This window comes from Corvus kubaryi, unplaced genomic scaffold, assembly GCF_017639235.1.
Source record: "Corvus kubaryi isolate FWS band 111438036 unplaced genomic scaffold, C.kubaryi_AGA036_p1.0 split3-37344, whole genome shotgun sequence".
Lineage (NCBI taxonomy): Eukaryota > Metazoa > Chordata > Aves > Passeriformes > Corvidae > Corvus > Corvus kubaryi.
In genome coordinates, this window is record NW_024582088.1 from 594,974 (window position 1) to 618,393 (window position 23,420).

General features: G+C 54.9%; 1 protein-coding gene across 1 annotated transcript in view; it reads left to right on the forward strand.

Annotated features, from left to right (window-relative positions):
- The window catches only part of EPHB2 (EPH receptor B2), a 128,649-nt gene that overhangs the window by 67,243 nt on the left and 37,986 nt on the right, over positions 1-23,420 (forward strand). The window contains 2 exon segments of the mRNA XM_042015833.1: positions 16,207-16,362; positions 17,162-17,497. Coding sequence (XP_041871767.1) covers positions 16,207-16,362; positions 17,162-17,497 — 492 coding nt within the window.

The following is a 23,420-nucleotide window of genomic DNA, read 5'->3' on the forward strand; positions in this document are numbered from 1 at the left end:
GTACTGAACAGGGAGCTGACATTAATGAACAGCTAATTAACATCACAGGGCTTGATGGTTGCAGTGTCAGCGTCCCTAATTAGTCTCGCACTAATCTGCTTTAATTAACTGTCCCTGTCGCGGTTTTAATTTAATTTTCAGCTCTAGACCAGCGAGAGCAGTCCTGGGAGTATCTGGGTTCCAGTTCCATGGCACTGCCTGTGCTGGGATGGACTGGAGGGCAGTGGTGGCCAGCACAGGGCCCTGCTGTGCTCTGTGTGCTGGTGCTTCCCAGGGATGAGCAGTCCCCAGGGCACAGCCCCAGCCCAGCGTGTGCCCCCAGGACAGGCTGTGTGGGCTGGACCAGGGCCCGTGGTCAGGCTGAGGGACACACCATGAGCTGCCTCCAGCCCTCTCCCGCTGCTGGATTGTGCGTGCAGCCTGGTCCGTGGTTTGGTGATCCCTGCTCTGGGGCACGGGGAGAGCCAGGGGTTCCCTGGGACAGCTGTGCCCACTTGGATTTGCTGCTCACTGCCTGGAGGGACCAGTCAGACCCCATGGTTTGGGTTGGAAGGGACCTTAAAGCTCATCCAGTCCCACCTCTGCCACGGCAGGGACACCTCCCACTATCCCAGGCTGCTCCAAGCACTGTCCAACCTGGCCTTGGGCACTGCCAGGGATCCAGGGGCAGCCACAGCTGCTCTGGGCACCCTGTGCCAGGGCCTCCCCACCCTCACAGGGGAGAATTCCTTCCCAATATCCCATCTAACCCTGCCTTCTGTCCATTCCCTGTGTCGTGTCCCTCCATCCCCTGTCCCCAGTCCCTCTCCAACTCTCCTGGAGCTCCTTCAGGCCCTGCAAGGGGCTCTGAGCTCTCCCTGGAGCCTTCTCTTGTGCAGGTGAGCACCCCCAGCTCTCCCAGCCTTTCCTCATAGAGGAGCCCAGGACCAGTGATGCGAGGTCTCCTTGAGACAGAGACACAAGGAGCTGTCACTGCTCCGTGCTTGGCTGGCAGCTGTGGAAGGCCCATGGCTCTCATGCCACTGGGCACCTTCATTTGTCTTTGGGCATTTCTGTACCAGGAGCTCCAGTCGAGGACTTCTGGCTTTAAAGTGAAAGAGAAGAGGTTTAGATTAGAAATTCTTCCCTGTGAGGGTGGGGAGGCCCTGGCACGAAATCACAGGAGCAAAAGCAGTGGCCTGAGGTACCCCAGAGAGTGGGGGGAGGAGAAGTCACAAGGTAGGAAGAGTCGAAGCATCCTAAAGATGCTGGAGGAGCTTGTGTTTAGTCCTGGCAGAGTTGCTGATGGCAAAACAGGGTCTCTTGGTCCTTGTCCTGCCAAGCAGAGCTCTGCCTAGCAAGCTGCCTGCAGTCAGTCTGTGTGTCCTTGCCCGTGACATTGCCTTTCTGTGGAAACCCAGGCTCTGCAGCATTGCAGAGGGAGCCAAAAGAAGCAGGAGCAGATTGGAAGAGTCCTCTAAGACCATCGGGTCCAACTGTTCATGCAGCACTGCCAGGTCCACCACTAAATCCTGTCCCTGAGCACCACCTCTAAACCTGCTTTGAACACTTCCAGGGATGGTGAGCACTGCCCAGGGCAGCCTGGTCCAATACCCTTTCCATGAAGAAATTTTTCCTGATACCCAATCTAAACCTTCCTTGGCACGACTTGATGCCATTTCCTCTTGTCCCATCACTTGTTACTGGGAGAAGAGTCCAGCCCCTACCTTACAACCACCTCCTTACAAGCAGTTGTTGAGAGCAGTGAGGTCCTCCCCTACTAATAAGGCAATTCCTTGTTAACATCCCTGCACTGCAGCACGTTCCTGCTGGGATGAAGGATGGGGATGTGTCAGGTTGGGGAATTTCAGGGGTTTGCACTCTGCTGGTGAGGATTACAGCAGGAGAGGGCTGGGATGTGCACTCCATGCTCCAGCCTGGCTCTGCTCGCTTCTCTCTGCTCCAGTCCCACATCCTTCATCAATCAGAGCTCAAATCTTCCCAAACAGGAGTGTCTCCCCACGGGACCTTCTCGGGGCTGGGTTAATCTGTACGAGCCAGTGGGGCCTTGCAAGCGGGAGCTGGCGCTTGGCAGCGTCCCAGGGAGCTGCACAGTGCTGGGCTTGGCTTGCCCGTCTGGATTAGTGGGGCTCTGCCATCTGTCCTGCTCCCAGCTCTGCCTGGAACTGCTCCAGGAGTCTCGTGCTTTGAAGAAAACCCTTCTCCGACCGCAGCCCCTTTTCCAAATATCCCAGCTGCTTCTCACCGAGGCAGCGTGGCTGCCTTCCCCCTCTCCTCTGCAGACAGAGGAAATCCTGGTGTCAGCCCCAGCCATGCCATGGGCTTTGGGAGTGGCTAACCTTGGGGAAAGGCAGTGAAGGTCCCTGGAGAACGACTGGGACCCCTCTCAGCCAAGTGAGCTCAGTGCTCAGGCAGCCTGAGGATTAAGAAGCCCAAATCTCTGCATTTTCGCTGCAGAGGGAAATTGTTGTTTGTGCCACACTGCCTGTGCAAGTTCTCACATCACATCCAGGCCTGACCCAATGCGTTGGGCACTCTCTGTCTTCAAAGGATCCCAGAATGGTTTGGGTTGAAAGGACCTTCAAGCTTATCTCATTCAAACCCCTGCCACGGCAGGGACACCTTCCACTGTCCCAGCTGCTCCAAGCCCCATCCAGCCTGGCCTTGGACACTGCCAGGGATCCAGGGGCAGCCACAGCTGCTCTGGGCACCCTGTGCCAGGGCCTCCAAACCCTCACAGGGGAGCAATTTCTTCCCAGTATCCCACCTAACCCTGCCCTCTGTCCATTTGAAGCCATTCCCTGTGTCCTGTCCCTCCATGCCTTGTCCCCAGTCCCTCTGCAGCTCTCCTGGAGCCCCTTTAGTCTCTGCAAGGGGCTCTGAGCTCTCCCTGGAGCCTTCTCTTCTCCAGGTGAACTCCCCCAGCTCTCCCAGCCTGGCTCCAGAGCAGAGGGGCTTCAGCCCTTGGAGCAGCTCCGTGGCCTCCTCTGGACTTGTTCCAACACCTCCACGTCCTTCCTGTGCTGGGACCCCAGGGCTGGGGGCAGCTCTGCAGGGGCATCTCACCAGAGCAGAGCAGAGGGTCCTCTCCATCTGAGATCTTGTGGATCCATTGCTGCAGCTCCATGCTGGGCCCTCACACTCAGCATGTTTTCTGCAGCCCCCTCGCTGTCTCCCATCCTGGTTTCTCTGTAGCACGTAATCCAAGAACCACGTTGTGCAGAACGGGGCTGGGAGGATGCTCCGAGTGTCTGAGCCCACTCTGCAGAGCCAAATAACACCAAGAAAAGGTATCAGGGGACTTTATTTCAAGTCGCTTGTTCCACTCTTCACCCCTGGCAGTGGTGCCATCACCTTGGCCAGGAGAGCTGAGCACCTCCTGCCCTTGGAGATCCTTTGGCGTGGCATGATCCATGTGTCTGCTTCCCTGGAATGGCCTCACAGTGCGGGATTTCATAAACACCAGCAGCCGCATCACAGAGTTCCTTGGCTGAGCCTTAAAGCTCTTGGGTCCCAGTTATCTAATCCTGCTCGGGCAGCCCATAGCTGATGTTCCTCCTACACCAGGAGGAATGGAAAATTTTAGGGAAGTGTTGGTTATGAAACAATCCCTCTCCATGCACACACTATGTGGTTAAATATCCCTTTCTTTCTGTGGCACAGTGGATGATTTTCCCATATTTTGGGGGCAGGCCCATCTCTTGACTATGGCTTCATTTTTCTTGTGTTCTTGATTCCCATCTTGTTGCTGTTAGTCTTAAGGACCCTGTTCTTTCCACTGCTTTTACCAACTGCTGTATTTCCTGCTGACTAATTTAAAGCCACTGCTGCCAGTTCATGACTTTTTAAGATGCATTTTTACTCCTTCACTGTCATTTTTGGTTCAGAATTAATTTTCATTATAAAAATATGAATTGCCTTTTCCTGGGGGCAGCAGCAACTTTATTTGAGGCTATTTTGGTTATTATTCACGGGGGTTCATTTGTACTCTCTGTCCTTGATGGCTTTGTTGGCATCTCTGGGAACCTGTTCCGTGCTCACGCCGGGGCTGGCAGCCAGCCCTCAAGCACAGGGGGAGAGCCCTGGAAATCTGGGAAGCAGGGAAGACCCTGATTTACAGAGAGTTACTTTAAATGCACAGAGGCAGGGGCTGGGTTCAACCTTCGCATGGCTGACACCAGCCAGCATCTCCCAACCTTCTCTTTGAGCTACCTCACATCTTTTCTGTCTCAAGTTCCTTGTGCTGCTTTCCAGTGGGAGTAGGAAGATCTTGGAGTTTGGACGTATGAAATCTGGTGGAAGAAAGCTTTCAGATGTGGAAGGTGCATTTTGATGGATGCAGGCAAAACCCACCCAAATAATGGGAATTATGAGCTGTTGAAAATTGCCTCTTCCCATCTGTTTTCCGGCATGCTCAGCTCTCAGATCCCTCCATTGAGCACTGCTCCTGATGGATTTAGAGAGATAATTATTTGCTGCTGGTTTTCCCTCATCAGAGCATCCTTTCAGAGAAAGTTATCAGTGGAATGGGGGCCTGGGGACTGAGGGCTCAGCTTCCTCCCTCTGATGTTGATCCCTCACAGCCCTCGATGCTGCACAAGCACTACAGCCCAATGACACATGGAGTGCACAGGGAATGTAGACAGTGGGAATTGCTCCTGGGTGTTTGTACAGCCATGAATTGTGGCAGTCGTTACACTCCTGCTACACAGGGAGGCTTTATAAAAGATTTCCTAGGAAATAATGTCTAAAATCCCTACTTTATCTTTCCTTACATGCACGTCCCTGGCACAGGGTGATCTTGACATGGCCATGCTGGTGGTTCTCATGTGTGGGATGGTTCAAGATGCTCTTTGGGAAGAGTTGGAGGTGACAGTGGTTTTCTTAGTCTTCATTGTACAGCCCCACATCGTATTTCCTGTTTTCTATCAAAAATTCCTGTGTTGATTGCAGAGATGTGTCTTCCTTCCTTGGACTTCCTTGGTCAAGGGGCTGGAGCACAGGTCTCATGAGCAGTAGCTGAGGGGGCTGGGGGGGCTCAGCCTGGAGCAAAGGAGGCTCAGGGGGGACCTTGGGGCTCTGCACAAGTCCCTGACAGGAGGGGGCAGCCGGGGGGGTCGGGCTCTGCTGGCAGGGAACAGGTACAGGAGAGAGGGAACGGCCTCAGGCTGGGCCAGGGGAGGTTTAGATTGGATATTAGGGAAAGTTCCTTCACGGAAAGGGTGCTCAGACATTGACACTGGTTGCCCAGGGCAGTGATGGAATCACCAATCCCTGGAATTGTTCAATGTGTCTGTGGGTGTGGTATTTGGTGGTGGCCCTGGCAGTGCTGTGTTGGCAGTTGGACTCAGAGGATCTCAGAAGGCTTTTCAACCTTAATGATCCCAGCCATGAGGGGCCTGTTTCAATGGAGCCCCAGCTTTTTGGCAGCTCAGGTGCCTGTGGGCACAGCGATTTTGGGTTATCCTTGCAGTTCACTCTGCAAGAACAAACACAGTGTCCCAATGTCAGCTCACTGCTGGCTGGAGCTGCTTCAGCTCAGGTTGCTGGGGAAGCCCTGAAAACGTCTGAGCACCAGAATTGTGGCTGTTGGGATGTGAGGGAATCCGAGGTGGCAGGGACAGATGGAGTTGTGGAGCGGAGCTGGAGTCGCAGGCTGGCTCTGCAGTCCCTGAGCCATGGTGGTGACAGCACCGAGGGGCTCCGCTGTGGGGAAGGGACCTCGCTTCCACTGGGATTGCTTTAACAAAGGGGAAAGTGAATTTTTTCCCAGTCTGCTCCTGAAGACTATTCCTGGACCTTGAGAAGTGGAAGCTCAGTTGGCTGTGGGCAGCTGGAGTGGCAGGAAAGCAGCTCAGTTCCCAGGGAGAGGCTGTGACTGTCTCCGAGGATGTGGATCCCTGTTCTGGTCCCTCCTCCCAGTACTTGACCTCCCTCGTGGTGAAAAATGTCCTTGTGTCAAGCTGGAATTTTCCATGTGCCAGCTTGAGTCTTGCCTTCCTTCTGAGGTCTGGCTCCATCTTCCTCACACCCCGCAGACAGCAGCAAGGTCTCTCCTTTGCCTTTTCTTCTCCAGGCTCACATCCATCCTCAGCCTCTCCTTGCCCACCATGTGCTCCAGCATCCTGGTGGCCTTCCCTGGAACAGCCCTCCATTGCCAGTGCACTTGGGAGCTCTTTTTGGAGGAAGGTTGGTTCTCCTGAGGTTTTGCCTTTCCTAAGCCTCCTTCGGGGCATTTTGGCAAGCACAGGTGGGCAATGTGAACCGTGCTGCCTCCCCGCAGCTTCTCTACTCACTGCAGGCCAGGAAGGAAAGGTTCTGTGCAGCTCCTCCAGTGACTTAACCCACCATAATGGCCCATTTTTAATCACCCTTCTGCCAGTTCCGCTCAGCACCCAGGGCTGACACAGAGCAGTGCTGTCATCTGGAAAGTGGCTGCTGGCGCCAAACCAACTGGCACTTTGAACCTGTCCCAACTGGGTGCTAAGCAGCATTAAAATGTGATGATTAAACATGCCTGCTCCCACTCCAAGGGTTCCTGGCCACCCCCAGCTCCACCTGGAAGAGCTGCTTGTGCCCTGGGAAGGACACCTGGAGGGGGTCTGCAGGGCTCTGCTGGAGATGGGGAAGGGAGCGTGGGGTGGGAGGGCTCGTGGTGCGGGGGAAGTCAAGGCAGAGCGATTTGGGAATAGTGCCATTGGCTGCGCACTGGACTGGGGCCTCTGGGTCAGGTGGGGGTTCCTTCAGAGACCCCATTGCAGGCTCTGAAACTGCTCCTCCAACATCTGGGACAAGGGAGTGGAGACGAGACAGGTAAAAACATTGGGCAGCCGCAGATGCACGTGGAGTACCTGGAGGGGGAGGCACAAATCCATCCCGGGTCTGATCCTGGCTCTGCTCAGACCTGGGGATGTGCAGACACTGCCTGGTCCATGCCTGCTCTGGTGCCCCCAGTCCATGTCTGGTCCTGGGGGGTCTGTGCCTGTCCCCAGCACCCCCACAGTGCCGGGGTGTGACTCCAGATTGGCACCAGGACCATGGGGGCTGGGGACACTTAAAGGGCTCTTGTCCAGGAAAAGATCCCTTTTTGCTTTCCTGTTTCCTTTAGGATTAAAGTTGTTCTCCTTGGGCTGGAAACACGGAATGTTTGTCAAGTTTACGAGGGCTTCTAGAGAGGCTTTTAGAAAGAACATCCTATCCCTTCTTTTATAGGGCTGAGATAAGATTATCTTTGTTTTAACACCAATTAAAGCGGGAAGGATTTATAGGATTAGGGGATTTCCATCAGTGCAACTTTGATGTCACCACTTGCCTGCTTGGTTTGTTCCTTTCCCTGTGTTAAACCCTTGGGAAGTGTTCCTGTAATGGTTAACATTGCCCCTCTCCCAAGGCAGAGCTTTCCCAGGCACAAGCTTGGGGAAACAATTAAACAAGACCAAACAAAGTAACAAAATGTGAAGGTCCTGAATTCTTCGGGAGACCTCTAGGAGAAAGCTGGCTCAGAATAGTCAGTGTGAGTCCACAGTGCTTCAGTGTTTGCATCAAGAGAAAAGAGACGTGCTGCTGGCCTGAGCAGCGTGTTTGAAATATGAAAATAAAATCGTAGACTCCCAGAATGGTTTGGGTTGGAAGGACCTTAAAGCTCATCCCAATCCACTCCCTGCCATGGCAAGGACACCTTCCACTGTCCCAGGCTGCTCCAAGCCCTGTCCAGCCTGGCCTTGGGCACTGCCAAGGATCCAGGGGCAGCCACAGATGCTCTGGGCACCCTGTGCCAGGGCCTGCCCACCCTCACAGGGAGGAATTCCTTCCCAATATCCCACCTAACCCTGCCCTCTGTCCATTTGAAGCCATTCCCTGGGTCCTGTCCCTCCATCCCTTGTCCCCAGTCCCTCTGCAGCTCTCCTGGAGCCCCTTTAGGCCCTGCAAGGGGCTTCGGAGCTCTCCCGGGAGCCTTCTCTTCTCCAGGTGAGCACTCCCAGTTCTCCCAGCCTGGCTCCAGAGGGGCTCCAGCCCTCAGAGCTTCTCTGTGGCTTTCTCTGGACTCACTCCAGCAGCTCCACGTCCTTCCTGTGCTGGGACCCCAGAGATGAAAGCAGTGCCCCAGTCCTCCCCCACTCCATGCGAGTCACCCCAGGGCTCCCAGGCAATGCTGTTTTCCAGCCCCTGGAGCTCTGGTTCCTCCTGTGTGTGCCAAGCTGCCAAGCCAAGGTTTGGAGGTTGACACTGTGCAGGCACTGGCAGCGTTCTGCTCCCCCCGTGCCTGGCACTGGGATTGCTCCTGGGCCAGCAGCACCTGGCATTCCTGGGGTGGGGAATGTCCTGCTTCAGGAGAGCACTGAGCTGCTGAGCTTGGCCTTGGAGCAGCTACATCCTGGGCTGCTCTTCAGGTGTCTGCAGGAGCCAGGAGTTTGAGGCATCTGCTGCCACCAGCACTGCGCTCCTGAGCTCTGAACTCACCCCCTGGTTTCAGCTTCCCACGGAGGCCTCTGGAAGTGTGCAGTGAGCTGAGCCTTTGGGCTGCATCCAGCCCTGGTCACAGCAGCATGATGGACACGCAGATCCACATCTCCTTGGGACAGAACCAGAGAATCATGGAATCACTAAGGTTGGAAAAGCTCTCTAAGGTTGAGTCCAACCATTAACCCAGCACTGCCAGGGCCACCACTAACCCACGTCCCCAGGTGCCACATCCACATGTTTTTTGAGCGCTTCTGGGGATGGTGACTCCACCACTGCACGGGGCAGCCTGTGCAAGTACCTGACCATTCTTTCCATGACAAAATTTTCCTTAATATTCAATCTAAACCTCTCCTGGCACAATTTGAAGTTGTTTCCTCTTGTTCTTTTGCTTGATACCTGGGAGAGGAGACTGACCCCAAATAGGGACAGGGAGGTCCTCTCCCCTTGTGTATGGACAGCCCTGACAGGATAAAAATGCTGGATTATGGTCCTCTCCATCCGTACTCTGAGGATGTTGGTGACATCCCAGTCCCCCATGCTTAGGCAGGGACAGAAAACTTTCCATTTCTCTTTAAGAACCCGTGACAGGCTGGGGAGGCTGAACCAGGCTGACCGGGCAGGTAAGAAATTCCAGGCATTTCTCTCTGACAGCCAAATCCCATCAGCACTGATGGATGTGCCCTCCCCCCAGCAGCACGGGGGGGACTCGCAGGTGTGTTGCCCACAGGTGTGCTGGGCTCACCAGATGCCTGAACTTGGGAGCAGTGCTGGAAGGGAGGTGACCTTGTGAACCCCGGGGACCTGCGGGGGGGAATTTGCAGGGAAGCCTCTCCCAGGTGAGAGCTCAGCTCTGTGCTGGAGCACAGCACTGGGAGGGAGCTGCTGGGGCTGGGATGAGGCTGGTCCTGCCCAAGGCTGGGGATGCTCTCAGGAGAGCATGGAACTGTACCTGCCTGGATTTGGTGTGTGAGGAGCACCATCGGTTTGTTCCGTGGTGTCCAAAGGATGGACGCTTGGCCCTTGGTCTGTGGAGCTTTGGGCTGAGGACAGCCTGGCCAGAGGTCAGGGTATATTTATCCCTTGCAGGACCTTCCAGCGTGGTGTGTTTTGGGGAGCTCCCAGAGCAGGGCATCACTCTGCCCTGCCGTGTCCCCTCCAAACCTCTGTGACACCCCAGCACTAAGGTCCTGTCACCGCCCCATGCTCTCCCAGTGCTGTCCCTCTTCCCGGGGACCAAGGGACACAGGAGATGATGCTGAGAATGAGATGTGAGCTCTTAAACCACTGCGAGCTGTGGACACATAGGGCACTTTTGAGGGAGTTGTGTCTGTGGGAGCCTGGGATGGAGCTGGGGCAGGTGAGGGGGCTGGTGGGGAGCACCATTGCAGGGAATGTGGAGTTTGGAGTGCTGGCACCTCCAGCTGTGAGGCTGGAGCAGCGGTGCCCGTGGGCAGGTGATGGGACCCAGGTGATGTCCTGGAGCTGCTGCTGAGATGCAGGGTGTTGGCCCTGTCAGTGGGGACGTGTCTGTGAGCCAGGATGCTTTTGCAGCCTGTCCTGTCTTGCTTCCATTCCCATCCCATGGAGAATGATGGGGTTAAACAGGAACATTTGAGTTGGGACCTCTCCCGCTATTGACAATTCTGTAATCCACATCATGGAGGTTCCCCTCCAGTAAATCTCATTTAACCCTGTTTTCCCTCCTGTATTTCCCTCCCCTGCTCTCCAAATGCTGTCAGAGCTGTTGGCAGTGACAGCACCTGGCAGTGGCATTAATTGCTTATCTGAGGATGAGGTAACAGCGTAGGCTGCCAATTAAATTTATCCCTAAGGAAACCGGAGGACCCATGTGGCCCTGGGAGGGGACAGTGCAGAGAGCTGGCACCTACAGGTCCCACTCCTCGCTCTTTGCAAGCTGGCAGCCAGCTCCAGGACCCAGAGGGCTCAGGTGTCATCTCCTGCCTCCTCAAGGCCAGACCGAGTCCTCATCCCTGCAGCACCCTCCAGGCTGGGGACACTGGGAAAGAGTTGGAAGTGGATCCAAAGGCAGTGTTGCTCCTTTGGGTTGTCCAAAGGCCACCCTTTCACTACGAGGACAAACACCATCAGGTGAGGGACAGGGGACAGGAACAAGCAGAGGATGGACAAATTTACAAGTGAGACAAAGTGAGACCTGTTTGGATGCAGAACTGAAAACAAGGGTCAAGGTGCGAGGGACAGAATGGAGCAGAATATGGGAAAAGTGACAATGTCATTGCAACACCCACCTCATCTTCCAAGCAGGGTATGGTTGATGAAAGGAAAAAGGAGGAAATTCAGAGCTGGTTGGACATAATAGTTCTGCATAGAACATCATAAATGGCTTTAAAGTGGAAGAGAGTAAATTTAGGTGGGAGATTGGGAAGGAATTCTCCCCTGTGAGGGTGGGGAGGCCCTGGCACAGGGTGCCCAGAGCAGCTGTGGCTGCCCCTGGATCCCTGGCAGTGCCCAAGGCCAGGTTGGATGGGGCTTGGAGCAGCCTGGGATAGTGGAAGGGAATTGAACCTGAGATGAGCTTTAAGGTCCCTTCAAGTCCAAACCATCCTGTCATTCCATGATTCCATGAAATACCCCACACCCCACAAACAGTAGAGAACTAGAAGTGCTGGTGAGGGAGGGTCTGGGGTCTCATGTCCAGCCCCCATTTGCACTGGGGCTGCCACCAGCATGAGCTCAAGGCAGCCGTGGAATTCTGCCCAAGGGTGGAACTCGACCACCCCTCTCCCAGGCCAGCACCATCTTTTGGAGAAGGGGATTTTCCTAATGTCCTGCCTGAACTTGTGGTCCTTGTCCTGTGTTGCAGGGTCTGGCACCCTGAGAAGTGTTTGGGTCTGTCGTCAGCAGGTGCAGTTAGATCCCCCCTTACCCCGGTATCCCCAGTTACCCCATCCAGCTCTTCCCACCTCCCCTATGTCCTGTGCCCCAGGGATGACCGTCTTGGTGACCCTCCACTGGACTCTCCTGCTTCTCCATATCACCCTTGAACTGGGCAACCCTAGTCCAGCCATGGCAGCATCCCCATTGCCTGGCAAGGGAAAGGAAAATACCTTCCCTGATGTCCTGGCCATGCTCCTCCTGGCTTGGCCCAGGATATTCTTTTCATTATTCTCCATAAGAGCATATCTGTGGGACTCATTCCATGTGGGGTCAGAGTGGGAGCAGCACTGTGGGGTAGGGTTTGTGGGGTGATGAGGGTGCCTGTGGGACAGGGACCCCAAGGGCATGGAGGGGGGATCCCAAAAGCATGAAGAGGGACCCCGAACCCACAGAGGAGGGCGAGGGGCAGGATGTGGCCAGGGCGACCGGCCCTGGGTCCTGCAACAGCAGGGAAGCTGCAGAGCCAGCCCCCAGCCCCGGCCCCGCAGGGAGAAAGGAGCCAGTGGGGAGATAAGGCTGGGGATTTAAGGCTCCTGGCAGATCCTGACAGAGCCAGGACTGCCTGGTTTCCATCAGCCTTTAAAAATGCCTCGCTGGAGTGCAGGGATCCTTGCTGCCAGGAGAAACAGGGCCAGACAGAGGGGGCGAGGAGAATCCTTCCTTCCTCAGAGCCCTCAGCACAGGCTGAAGGTGCCATTTTAGGAACTTTATTGCAGGAGGGAGCTGTTTGCTCAGAGCTGTTTCCAGGAGGGGCCTGGGCTCTGAAGGCCAGGGCAGTTTGGGATGCAGAGGAGCCTGTTTGGAGCCTGCCCAGCTCACACTGGATTAATTAAACAGTTGGTTGGAGAGAGGCAGTGAGACATGAGGGAACAGGGAACCCCTCTGTGGCCCCTCCTGCACGTTTGGCCAAAGGCTTCTCCTGAGCCGTGGGATGCCTTTCCCTGCTGAGCTGCCCTGGGACAGGAGGGCTGGAAGCTTGGTGCCAGCAGCAGAGGTGGCCTTGCCTCCCACATCCTGGCGTGGTCCTCTGCAGGGAGGGCAGGATCCTCCGTGGGTTCTTCCCTTCAGGAGCTGGAATTGATGATCCTTGTGGGTCCGCTCCAGCTGAGTTTGTTCTGTGGTTCTGTGATTCCCAAAGCACGTGCCTTCCCAGGCACGACCACCTTTCCATGCCCTGGGAATGAGTGAATGGGAAGCAAGGACCCCCGGTGCTGCTCAGCATTCCCAGCCTTGCTGGAGAGAGCCACAGCCAGGACTGCAGGCTGCCTCCGAAGCCGTATCCCAACGAGGCAGCCATCCAGGGATCTGTGCAGCAGCGAGGCAATTAAAGGTCCATCTGTCCCCTGTGAACCCCTGTTAGCGTCCCATTGGTGCTGGAGGTGTGGGAAACCGCTGCAGTGATGGGGCCAGAGACACCAGCACCGTAATTGCCCTTCAGGGATGAGGGATGCTCCGATAAAGTAAAAATTTCTGTGCTTTCGCTGGTTCCATTCCCTCTTTCCAAGCAGGAATTTCTAGGGATGTCCTTGCTGCAGGCCTAAGGAAAAGGAGCAATGTCCTAAAGCTGCTGTCACCTCCCAGGGCAGAAAGCTGGGGTGTCCTCATGTCTGTGTCAGGCTGGACATGAGGAAAAGGTTCTTCCCCCAGAGGGTGCTGGGCACTGCCCAGGCTCCCCAGGGAATGGGCACGGCCCCGAGGCTGCCAGAGCTCCAGGAGCATTTGGACACCGCTGCCGGGGCTGCCCAGGGTGGGATTGTTGGGGTGTCTGTGCAGGGCCAGGGGTGGGACTGATGATCCTTGTGGGCCCTTTCCAGCTGAGGATATTCTGTGATTCTGTGATGCTTCCAGCACATGGTGAGAACATTCCCATTGTTCAGGCAGAAGGGGGTTTAGCCCCTGTGTGAAGATTTCGCTTTTGGTGTGCTGTTTACTCTGGAAACAAGAAATTGGGTGGATTCCAAAAGAAAAGCTGTTTTCTCACCCAGGGGACGACCTGGAGGGAGCAGAACAGTTTTGAACACAACGTTCATTTATTTTACTTCTGCAGGTTGTCATTACTTGAGAAAAATAAATCAGTAAAAAAAAGGGCTTTGCGTCAAATTTCAGTGATTTTCCTGTCTTTCCGCATGATTTCAGAACATTTAACTTTGGAGAAGTCCTGATTTTTCCAGGATTGTTTTATCCCATGCGGGACCTACTGGGGAGGAGGGGACTTGCCAAAACTCCTGGCTGTGTTTTGGTGGCTCATGCAAAGAGTTTCAGCGTCCCAGCTTGGTATTTTTGAGGAACAACCACCGAGCCCCAGTTTTTATCCCTCTCCAGCCACTGACCTGTGCCAGGGCCAATGTGGGGAATGTTTTTATCCCTTGGAGTAGTCACTAAACTCCGCAGCCTGGGCACTTTTTGGATGTCTCTCTGTCTTGATGCAGAAGAAGCATTACAGGAAAGTAGCTATTTTTAAAATAAACCTCAGGAAGGTGAAAGAGGCCCCTGTCTGAAACCATCCTTGCAGCGATGACCCTGCATTTCGCCCAGGCTGCCAGACGAGAGCAATTTTATATGTTGGTCTTTTTGTGTGTGTCAAATATTGGTATTAGTGCAGGAAGCCTGTTATCATGTCCCCATCGCTGCTGGGGAATGCAGAACTGCCCAGCCATCACCTCTCCCAACAGCTTAACACGCTCTGAGATGGGCTGGTCCCGAGGGAACTGGGTCAGGAATGGAATCGAACGGGTGAGGGATCGATGGAAACGTCCAGGAACATGAGGAGAATCCCGTTTTTCAACAGCTCCTTTGATCATTACAGGAAGGAAGGACTGTGCAAATGGGAAGGCTGATGGAATTTTTCTGTAGAGCTTTTCTCATTGGAAACTCAGGATAATTCCGGAGGAAGGGAGATGAAAAGTGAAAAAAAAAACCCCTTCTTTTTTTCCTTTTTTCCCAAATGAAAAATAGCTACTTTTTAGCAATGGCTCTTGCTCACAGCAACCCCAGTGAATGCTTTTCCCAGGCTGTTTTCTGATCTGCCTCATTCCTGGGAGCCTTGGCAGGCGGCTGAAGGAGAAGTTTGTTAAACTTGTTTCAGCACAGGAACCACCTGGCTCCCCCCAGGCTCTTCAGGCTGTGTCAGAATTAACAGCAGCAGAAAGTCACAACAGGAGTAACCACAGAGGAACGCTCCGAGCCGAGCTTTTCCTTGGGCACTGGTGATCCCTGGGCTTGGAGGGGACTTTCTGGTGCTGAGAGCTTTGCAGGGCTGTTTTTAGCCATGAGTGCTGGATCTGGGAGTGCTGGATCACAGCGTGGTCCAGCCTTCACCACCACCAGCTGTAGGCACCACACACCCCCATGGCCCCCTCGCCCACCCTGTGGGGCTGGACACACGTGGGGTTGAGGGCCCGCTGCTACTGCTCAGCAGAGCCAGCAATTCATTTGTAATATTGAGTCATAAAATCATTAAGGTTGGAAATGCCCCCTAGGATCATCAACCCAGCACTGCCGTGTCCACCACTAAGCCATGTCCCACATCTACAAAGTCATGAAGACAAAACTCTGTGGGGAGTTGCAAAAGGACCCTATGAGACAGCGTGACCAGGGAGTGAGAAGGCAGTTGGAATTGAAAAGACTTGAGGTGATACAAATGGGAGAAAACAACCCCAGGTTCATGGAATGGTGGAATCACAGAATGGTTTGGGCTTGGAGGTACCTTAAAGACCATCTGCCATGGGCAGGGGCATCTTCCAGTTGACCAGTTCACACACACCTGCACAGAGATGAGCTGGGAGTTGGCCCGGTGTCCCTCACGACAGATCTTGGGGCTTTCACAGTCGGTACCATCATGGTTAAAAAATAATGTGGGCACTGCTGAAGAAAGAAGAGAATAAAACAGTGAATGTTGTTATGCAGTGTGGAGCATGACAGTGATTTGGACAACCCTAGAGGTCGTGGACAAGGTGGATGGTGATTGAGCGTCCATTGGCAACGGAGGTGTGGGATGGCATCAGGAATGGCAGCTTGGCTTCGAAGCAGAGAGCAGCAGTTTCTTCCTGCAGCAAGTGGTTACAGCACAGGGCTCTTTGGGGCTCAAACAGGTGCAGGACATTTGCAGGGAATACAAAAATGAGTGGGTAACTTAGTGGGAGAAACAGCCACGTGGGGTGTTGAGTGCAAGGAGCTGCATCTTAGAAAGGAGTGGGGAAGTGTTGTGGGCAACACGTGCACCTGGTTCATGCCTTGCTCCTTGGGTGGTCATGGAATCATGGAATATCCTGGGCTGGAAGGAACCCACAGGGATCAAATCCAACCCTTGACCCTGCACAGACACCCCAGCAATCCCACCTTGTGCCTGGCAATGCCGTCCAAATGTTCCTGGAGCTCTGGCAGCCTCGGGGCCGTGCCCATTCCCTGGGGAGCCTGGGCAGTGCCCAGCAGCCTCTGGGGGAAGAACCTTTCCCTGAAATCCAACCTAAACCCCCCTGACAGGTGCTGTTGAGGGGAGGATTCTGGTGTCCGTGGTCTGATCTGGTACAGCCACTCACATCTTCTTATGTGGCAGTGGCTAAAAATCCGCTCTGCATCCCTACAACCCCTGTTCTGCACTCATGGCTGGGGAGTGGGGACAGAGGTGTCTGCAGGGGAACCCATCTCTGCAGGTGCCTTCACAGGGCCTTCCAACCAGCTGCTCCTTCTCCACTGTGTTCACTTCCAGTTGTCAGGATTTCCTTTGGGCTCTGCAAAGCCCCAAGGGTTGTTTTGGCAGCAGTGTTGGGCTCCAGGCATCCCCCCAGCCCCCTTCTTGTTGCTCACACTGCTCTCCTTCTCTTCCAGGCTGCCCCTTGGGGACATTCAAGGCCAGCCAGGGGGATGAAGGGTGTGTCCACTGCCCCATCAACAGCCGGACAACCTCGGAAGGGGCCACAAACTGCGTGTGCCGAAATGGATATTACCGGGCCGACGCTGATCCCGTGGACATGCCGTGCACCAGTATGTGGGTCTGGGCAACTGGGAGGGGACCATGTGGTGGGGAAAGGAGATGATCATCAGTCAAAGCACCGAGAGATGCTTGACAAAGGTGTCTATCCCAGTGGGGTGTACTACACAACCTACTACACAAACTGACTGGTAAATTTTGCCAGGGCTGTCGTGATGCCTTGAGAGGCCACCTAAAAACAGAGACTAGACAGGACTAAGGGAATAAAGATAGTTATTTATTTGAAAGGCCTTCAAAGGTACACCCTGGGGAGGCAGAGGCTGTTGCCAAGACGGACCCCAAGATGGACAACAGGTCAAGAGTTCTTCACACTTTTATAGGTTTGGTTCATTTGCATATCAGGGTTAATTCTCCAATTAAAGCTTCAGTTTAATGATGTGGTTTTAGTTTGCCCTCAGCTTGCCCTGCTCTCAGAGATTTGTGGTTTATACTTTTTGGGCCCAGGACAGTCTGAGTGTCCTTGAAGAGCAGGCCTGGAGAGGCTTTGTTATGTCTACCCAGCACGAGAGAGCAGAAATTAACAGGCTCCAAGAAACTCCAGAGTTACACACCAGGCAGTGCAGGATTTGAAAAGTAAAAAAGTTAAAACCTAAGGCATCGGTCACACAATCCAATTAGCCTGGGATAAGAGGACTGGTTTTATTCCCACTCTTGCCTTTGGATGTCCAGCTTGCTGCACACATCCCTGACACCAAGAGAAGCACCCGGGTCAGCTCACGCAGAGTTCTGCCCAGGGATGGGGAGCAGGGCGGGTGCAGCTGTCTCACACCTTCCTGTCTGTTCCCTTTCCAGCCATCCCGTCCGCCCCCCAGGCCGTGATCTCCAGCGTGAACGAGACGTCCCTGATGCTGGAGTGGAGCCCTCCGCGGGACTCCGGGGGCCGGGAGGACCTGGTGTACAACATCATCTGCAAGAGCTGCGGCGCGGGGCGCGGGGCCTGCACGCGCTGCGGGGACAACGTGCAGTTCGCCCCGCGCCAGCTGGGCCTCACCGAGCCCCGCATCTACATCAGCGACCTGCTGGCACACACCCAGTACACCTTCGAGATCCAGGCCGTCAACGGCGTCACCGACCAGAGCCCCTTCTCCCCGCAGTTCGCCTCCGTCAACATCACCACCAACCAGGCCGGTAAGGCCCAGAGCGGTGCCCTCAGCAGAGCTCCCCACGCCGGGGTGGGGTGGGCAGCATCTCAGGGCTGTGCTGGCTGAGCCCCTGTGGGCTGGAAGGGGACAAGAGGTGGGGTGAGGTGTTGCTTATTCCGTAATGTCAGCGGCACTGAAAGTGCCTGGCAATTTTCGGGTGAATCCCAAGCCCTGGGTGTGAAAATATCCTTTATTTCAGCGAAAAGCTGGAGTGTGCCCCAAGGCAGAGCTGCCTCCCCATCACGGCAGCAGAACAGCTCGTGGCACTGTCCCCTGGTGTCACAGCATCACTCTCCAGTGCTGGGTGTGTGGCTGGGCCTGAGGTTGTTGCCTCAGAGCATCGTTGCAGGCACCGTCAAGAGTGTTGCAGACACACTCCCGGTTCCTGGGGAGGGAAGGTGAGGTGGCTCCAGCATTTCGATAGGAGCTGCAACCCCTGCTTGGACTGTAGAGAGAGCCAGGACAGACTGAGAAAGCCAAGGAGAGCTGCACAGAAGAGGGGCTGGGAGATGAATATTTGGGATAATGGTCTGGGACTCTGCTCCAGTTCCTGTGCCACTGCAGAGTCGCTTGGTGAAGCAGCTGGAGCACATAGCTGGGAGGGTTTCATTCAGGATCTCCAGCTCTGTGCAGGGTGGCTTTGCTGTGGGAAGGGGTGGTCAGAGTGGCTGGCAGTGCTGCTCCCAGGAGGGTCACCAGCAGCCCCCTGGCAGCTGTGCTGGTGGCAGGGAGCCCCACCGAGCTGCTGGCCAGGGGCTGCCTTCCCAGCCCACCTGGAAGCCATCTGGAGCTGGGCACGGCTGGGGCTGGGGCTTGGCTTAATGGGATTGAGGTGGAAGGATGCCAGTGAGGCACAGCCCTGCTTGGGAGTAGGAGAGACTCTGGTCCCTCTGAAGCTGCCCTGGACGCTACCTGACCCCCAGGGCTGAATTTGGCAGCTGTGGGTGAATTGCCTGGAGGCTGTGGTGTGTTCTGGCTGCAGGGGATGGTGGGTGGGGTAAAACAGCAGTGGGGCAGGTGGGCATCACCTGGGCATCACTTCCAGAGGGAACCTGCAAATGTGTCTGGGTGAACCATTACGGTGCCCTCTGATCTGGAGTTAGCTCAGGAGCAGGGTCAGGGTGTTTTTGAAGCCCTGAGAGCAGGTCTGACATGGGGTGAGCTGTGCTTTGGCTCCAAGCGGGGCCAGGTCTGCCCCCGGGGAGGAGAGGGGAGCAGGTCTGGGTGACCAGCTTCCTTTACCTGATGGAGATGGGGTGGCTGTAATGCTGCCTCGAGCTGGGAAGGGACTCTGCACCCTCCCACCGTGGTCCTGCACTATGGATTAATAATTGGATGCTCATATTTTGTACTTGCATTTCTCTGCTGTGCTTGAACCTTCATGTATCACCCGTGGCTGCTCCCACCTGAGCAAAACCAGTGAGCTGAAGCACAGGCGAATCCTTTTCAGTCCCCTGGATCCTCCTCCTTGTGTTTTCCTGGTTTGACACTCCTTTATTATCAGGGCTCACACTTCCCAGCCTGTGTGATGTCTCTCTTAATGTATCTATTCATTAGCACTAAACACTAACTGTCTGGTTGCTAATTCCTCTGTAATTAGAGGCTCTGAATTCTTCTGCTTACACTCGGCACTGCCTGGCAGCCTTGATGTAGATCATTAGCAGTTGGTAACAGAAGCTGCAGACACAAAGGCAGAGCTGGGACAGGAGAATGGAGGGTGTTGGGGGAGAGGAGAGGGAGCAGAGAGGGAGGATGAGCCTCCCTCTGCTGTGGCTCTGGGTGGAGCAGCCAGCTGGGGCTCCACCGTTCAACGTCTGATGGGGTTGTGCTCCTGCCACAGCTGGACAAAGCAAAGTGCCCACACCCCTCGGGGTCCTGCAGCCCTGCAGGAAGCAAGGAAAATCCTCCTGGTTCCCCCAGGGGCACACGGGGACTGCTGGGGACCCTGTGTGCTGTGGGACTGAGGAGAGATGCCTCGTCACCAGCAGCATCCAAAACCTTCAGGTGTCACCAGTTCTTCAGCACCCACATGTACAAGGGCCTGGAGTGCCAGGACACAGGGAATGGCTTCCCACTGCCAGAGAGCAGGAAGGAATTGCTCCCTGTGAGGTTGGGGAGGCCCTGGCACAGGGTGCCCAGAGAAGCTGTGGCTGCCCCTGGATCCCTGGCAGTGTCCAGGGCCAGGTTGGACGGGGCTTGGAGCAGCCTGGGAGAGTGGAAGGAGACCCTGCCCATGGCAGCGGGTGATGAGCTTTAAGATCCCTTCCAATCCAAACCATTTTGGGATCCCAGGAAAAATCTCCTGTGAGAGTAAGAAAACAACCCCTCTAGAGCAGCCGGAAGGAAGGTCCTGAGTGTGGCCAGGTGGGTGACACAGGGTGGGTGATGGTTTGGTGACCATCATCATCCCGTGGCTGTGACCCCTTCCAGCAAACTGGATCCCCATAAACATGATCCAGCTGCCTTCCTGAGCAATATCTTCTGTCACCTCTGAGCCCGGGCTGTGTTTTCTCTCTGCCCTTCTCAGCACCTCATCCTCGACCTCCAGCTCCACACTGCATCTCCAGCTCACCTGCATTCCTGCCTCTCACGTCCTGCAGCTGAGCAGCACCTCATCCCCCAAAGCTCAGCATCACTCCAGGAGTGAAATCCAGGACTCTCCATGTGCCACAGTCCTGTCTGAAGGGACCGTGACAGAGCCTGGGTGCCACCAAAAGCCTTTTCCCAGCCAGTCCTCAACAAAGGATCTGTGCAAAGAGGGTGGCTGAGAGCCATGCCAGCATCCCAAGGGTCAAGGAGCTGAGCCTGGCCCAAGGCTCTGGATAACAACACTTGACTAATTGAGAGCCATGCCAGGCACCAGCTCTTGCTGGCAGCCCCTGACTACTAATTCGTGGCCTTTCTTTGGGGAGGGGTGGGGAGTGGGGAGAGTCTTGGTGCTGTGAGGATTTGCAGGCTCCATCCACACCGTGGCCAGGCTGAGTGCCCTGGGAGAGCTGAAGGGAAGGGCTCCGTGGGCAGGGCTGAGTTAATAGCAGTGGGAAGGGCACTTCTTGGTAACTGGCTTCTGTGACCTGAGGAGAGAGGAGGAAGCCTTGGGCTCTGAGTATCCAGAGAGAAATTCAAGACCTCCCAGTGGTGGGGGAAAGAGAGCATCCAGGCTGTTGGGAATGGGTCCCTTTTGTGAGCAACTCTTGTCACAGGGGATAAGGAGGGAGGATTAGTGCTGATGTCAGAGGCTCTTGGCTGCAAACAGAGCCACAGAGAGCCATAAATGGCCCTTACAGAGGGAATACCAGGAGTGTGCGGTGGAGGAAACCGATCCAAGGTCCCGATAAACCCATCAGGATGATTTCTCACTCTCCGTAGATCCAGAAAACTTGTTACGATTATTTGCATTGTTACTCTGGGTGGCATTTTACAGCAGTATGTCACGACATGGTGATAGGGGTTAGTGGCGAGGTGGCATTCAGTCAAAGGTTGGACTTGATGATCTTGGAGGTCTTTTCCAATCTTCCATGATTCTCTGGGTCCCTTGGGGAGGAAGATGTGCAGCCTGCACGTCTGCCCCAGGCTCACGCCAAGCATAGTAGGGTTTGAGTTTTGGTGGCTGTCACAGCCCAGGTTGTGTCCCAGCCACGCAGGGTCCTTTGGGCAGGGCTGTCCCAACAGGACTCGGAGGAGCCCATGAGCTCAAGGACAGGTGACCATGATCCAAAGCAAGGACACAGGCCATGGCCCTGCTCTGCTGGGGGTCTCCTAGCACTGGACTGAGCCCAGCCTGGTCCTGTTGCAGACCTTGAGAAATTCAGCCATGAGCGATGAAGCACAGGTGAGACAGATCCCGGGATGTGCAGAGCACCAGAAAGGAGGATTTTTTCCCTCACCTTCAATCAAAACAATTCCCTTGCATCCACAGTCCCGGAGCTCTGCTGGCAAAGGCAGCAGGGGGCACGGAGAGGTCGGGGGGCAGGTGAGGTGAAGGGATGAGGTGGGTAGGACCAGACCTTCTCACCAGCCATCCCAGCCTGCTGTTTGCTTGTCACATTAGTGATGCTGCCGGCTAGACAGGGACAGGAGAGTTGTACTGCCTGGGGCACGGGGAGTCTTGCTTTCATCTTCTCACTTTACTGTGCATCAGAGGATGTGTCTGGCTCCCTTCTTGTGAGGGAGGCACAGCAGAGCCCACGCTGCTCCGGACACGAGCAGGAGCTGTGGCTCCTCCTGTTCTCTCCCGTGCTGCTCAGCTGGGCCCTGTTGCAGCCAAGAGTGAAACCAGAACCTGGGAAAGTGCAGAAACTACCTCAAAGGGCTGGATTGAGCTTTCCAGAGCTTCAAAGCTCTGAGTGTTTGTTTATAATAGAATCCCAGAATGATTTGGGTTGGAAGGGACTTTAAAGATCACCCGGTCCCACCCCCTGCCATGGGCAGGGACACCTTCCACTGGCACAGGTTGCTCCAAGCCCCATCCGAGCTGGCCTTGAACTTCAACAAGATTTTGACACTCTACTTTCTTGTTTCTTCCAGAATAAAAGGCAGGGGGTTGTAACATTTGAGCATCCTAGATGTCTCATGTGACTTCCACCTTTGGCAGGGCTGCTGCCAGCACTGCATAAGGGAAGTCATGGCTTTGGGTAGACAGTTGTTGCTTACCTCCAAAGGCAGAGCTTTCCCCATGGTCGCACTGACTTGTCCCAGATCTGCACCACCCTCCTGGGGAAGGAACTTCTTCTGATGTCCAACCTGACCCTCCCAAGTTATGATTTATGGCCACTGCTCCTTGTTCGACTAAGTTTCAAAGGTTCTAGCGCAGAGGTGTTTTAGATCAGTCTGAATACCCGTTAGAATCCCAGAGTGGTTTGGGCTGGAAGGGGCCTTAAAGCTCAGCTCATTCCACCCCCTGCCAACCTTCCACTAGAGCAGGTTGCTCCAAGCCTTGTCCAGCCCAGCCTGGGACACTTCTAGGGATGGGAATTTTCCTCCATTTCTGTCCTGTCTTTAGTTAAAACACCTTTCTGGGAAGCCATCAAGGGACAGGCAGCCCATCGGGTCCTTGTACATGAGCCTGTGTAGCTCACTGCTTTTTTCCCTAATGAAATCACTGATTTTCTAAGGAAATACAGGAGACTCTGCCTGTCAGGACACCAGTGGAACATTTGATTTGGAGAACTGCTGGCTGGAAGTGGTTCTGTGAAGTCTGTCCAGGAACTGCATGAATGGGGGACCACAACAACCCGAGTGGGGAAGCATCAGCTGAACTGAGGTGACTGAGGTCTGTGAGAAGCAGTCTCATACTTCTTGATGTTTCAAGACCTGGTAGGGTACTTCTTGTGAAGAAAACTGACACAAAAGGGGGAAAAGCAGAAATTTCCTGAGCTTTGGAGCTATCTCACACAGGGAGGAGCCAGCACAAAGCCTGTTTGCCTGCGTGACAGAGCAAGCTGGGCTGCTGTCCTGAGGTCACTGAAATCCCAGGTTTCATCTTTCAGGGACTTCACTGGATGTGTTTCTTGATAATTTGGGCTGGTCCCAGGCTCCAAACCTCCTGAAACCTTGACATCCCCAGGGCTGCTTCTCCTGCCCCAGCTAACATCCAGACCTTGCCTTCCATGGACCCATGTCACCATCCTGGTTCCATCATCTGTCTTCTCTTCCATTCACCCACAGCTCCGTCTTCACCCTGACTGTCACCAAAATGTGATGTGGCTTGGCATTTGCTGCCCTCCTCCCCTCTCTTGTCCCAACCTGTTGCCTTCACTGCATCCCCCCAGCCTGCAGGAGCCGGCAGTGAATGCCCAGGAGGGATCCTGCCATGCCCAAATCCCTTCTCCTCTGCCACTGGAGACCGTCTGCAGCAGATGGAAGGAGCTTTGCCAGCTGCTGGCTCTTCAGGAGCCTCTTCCCGCTCC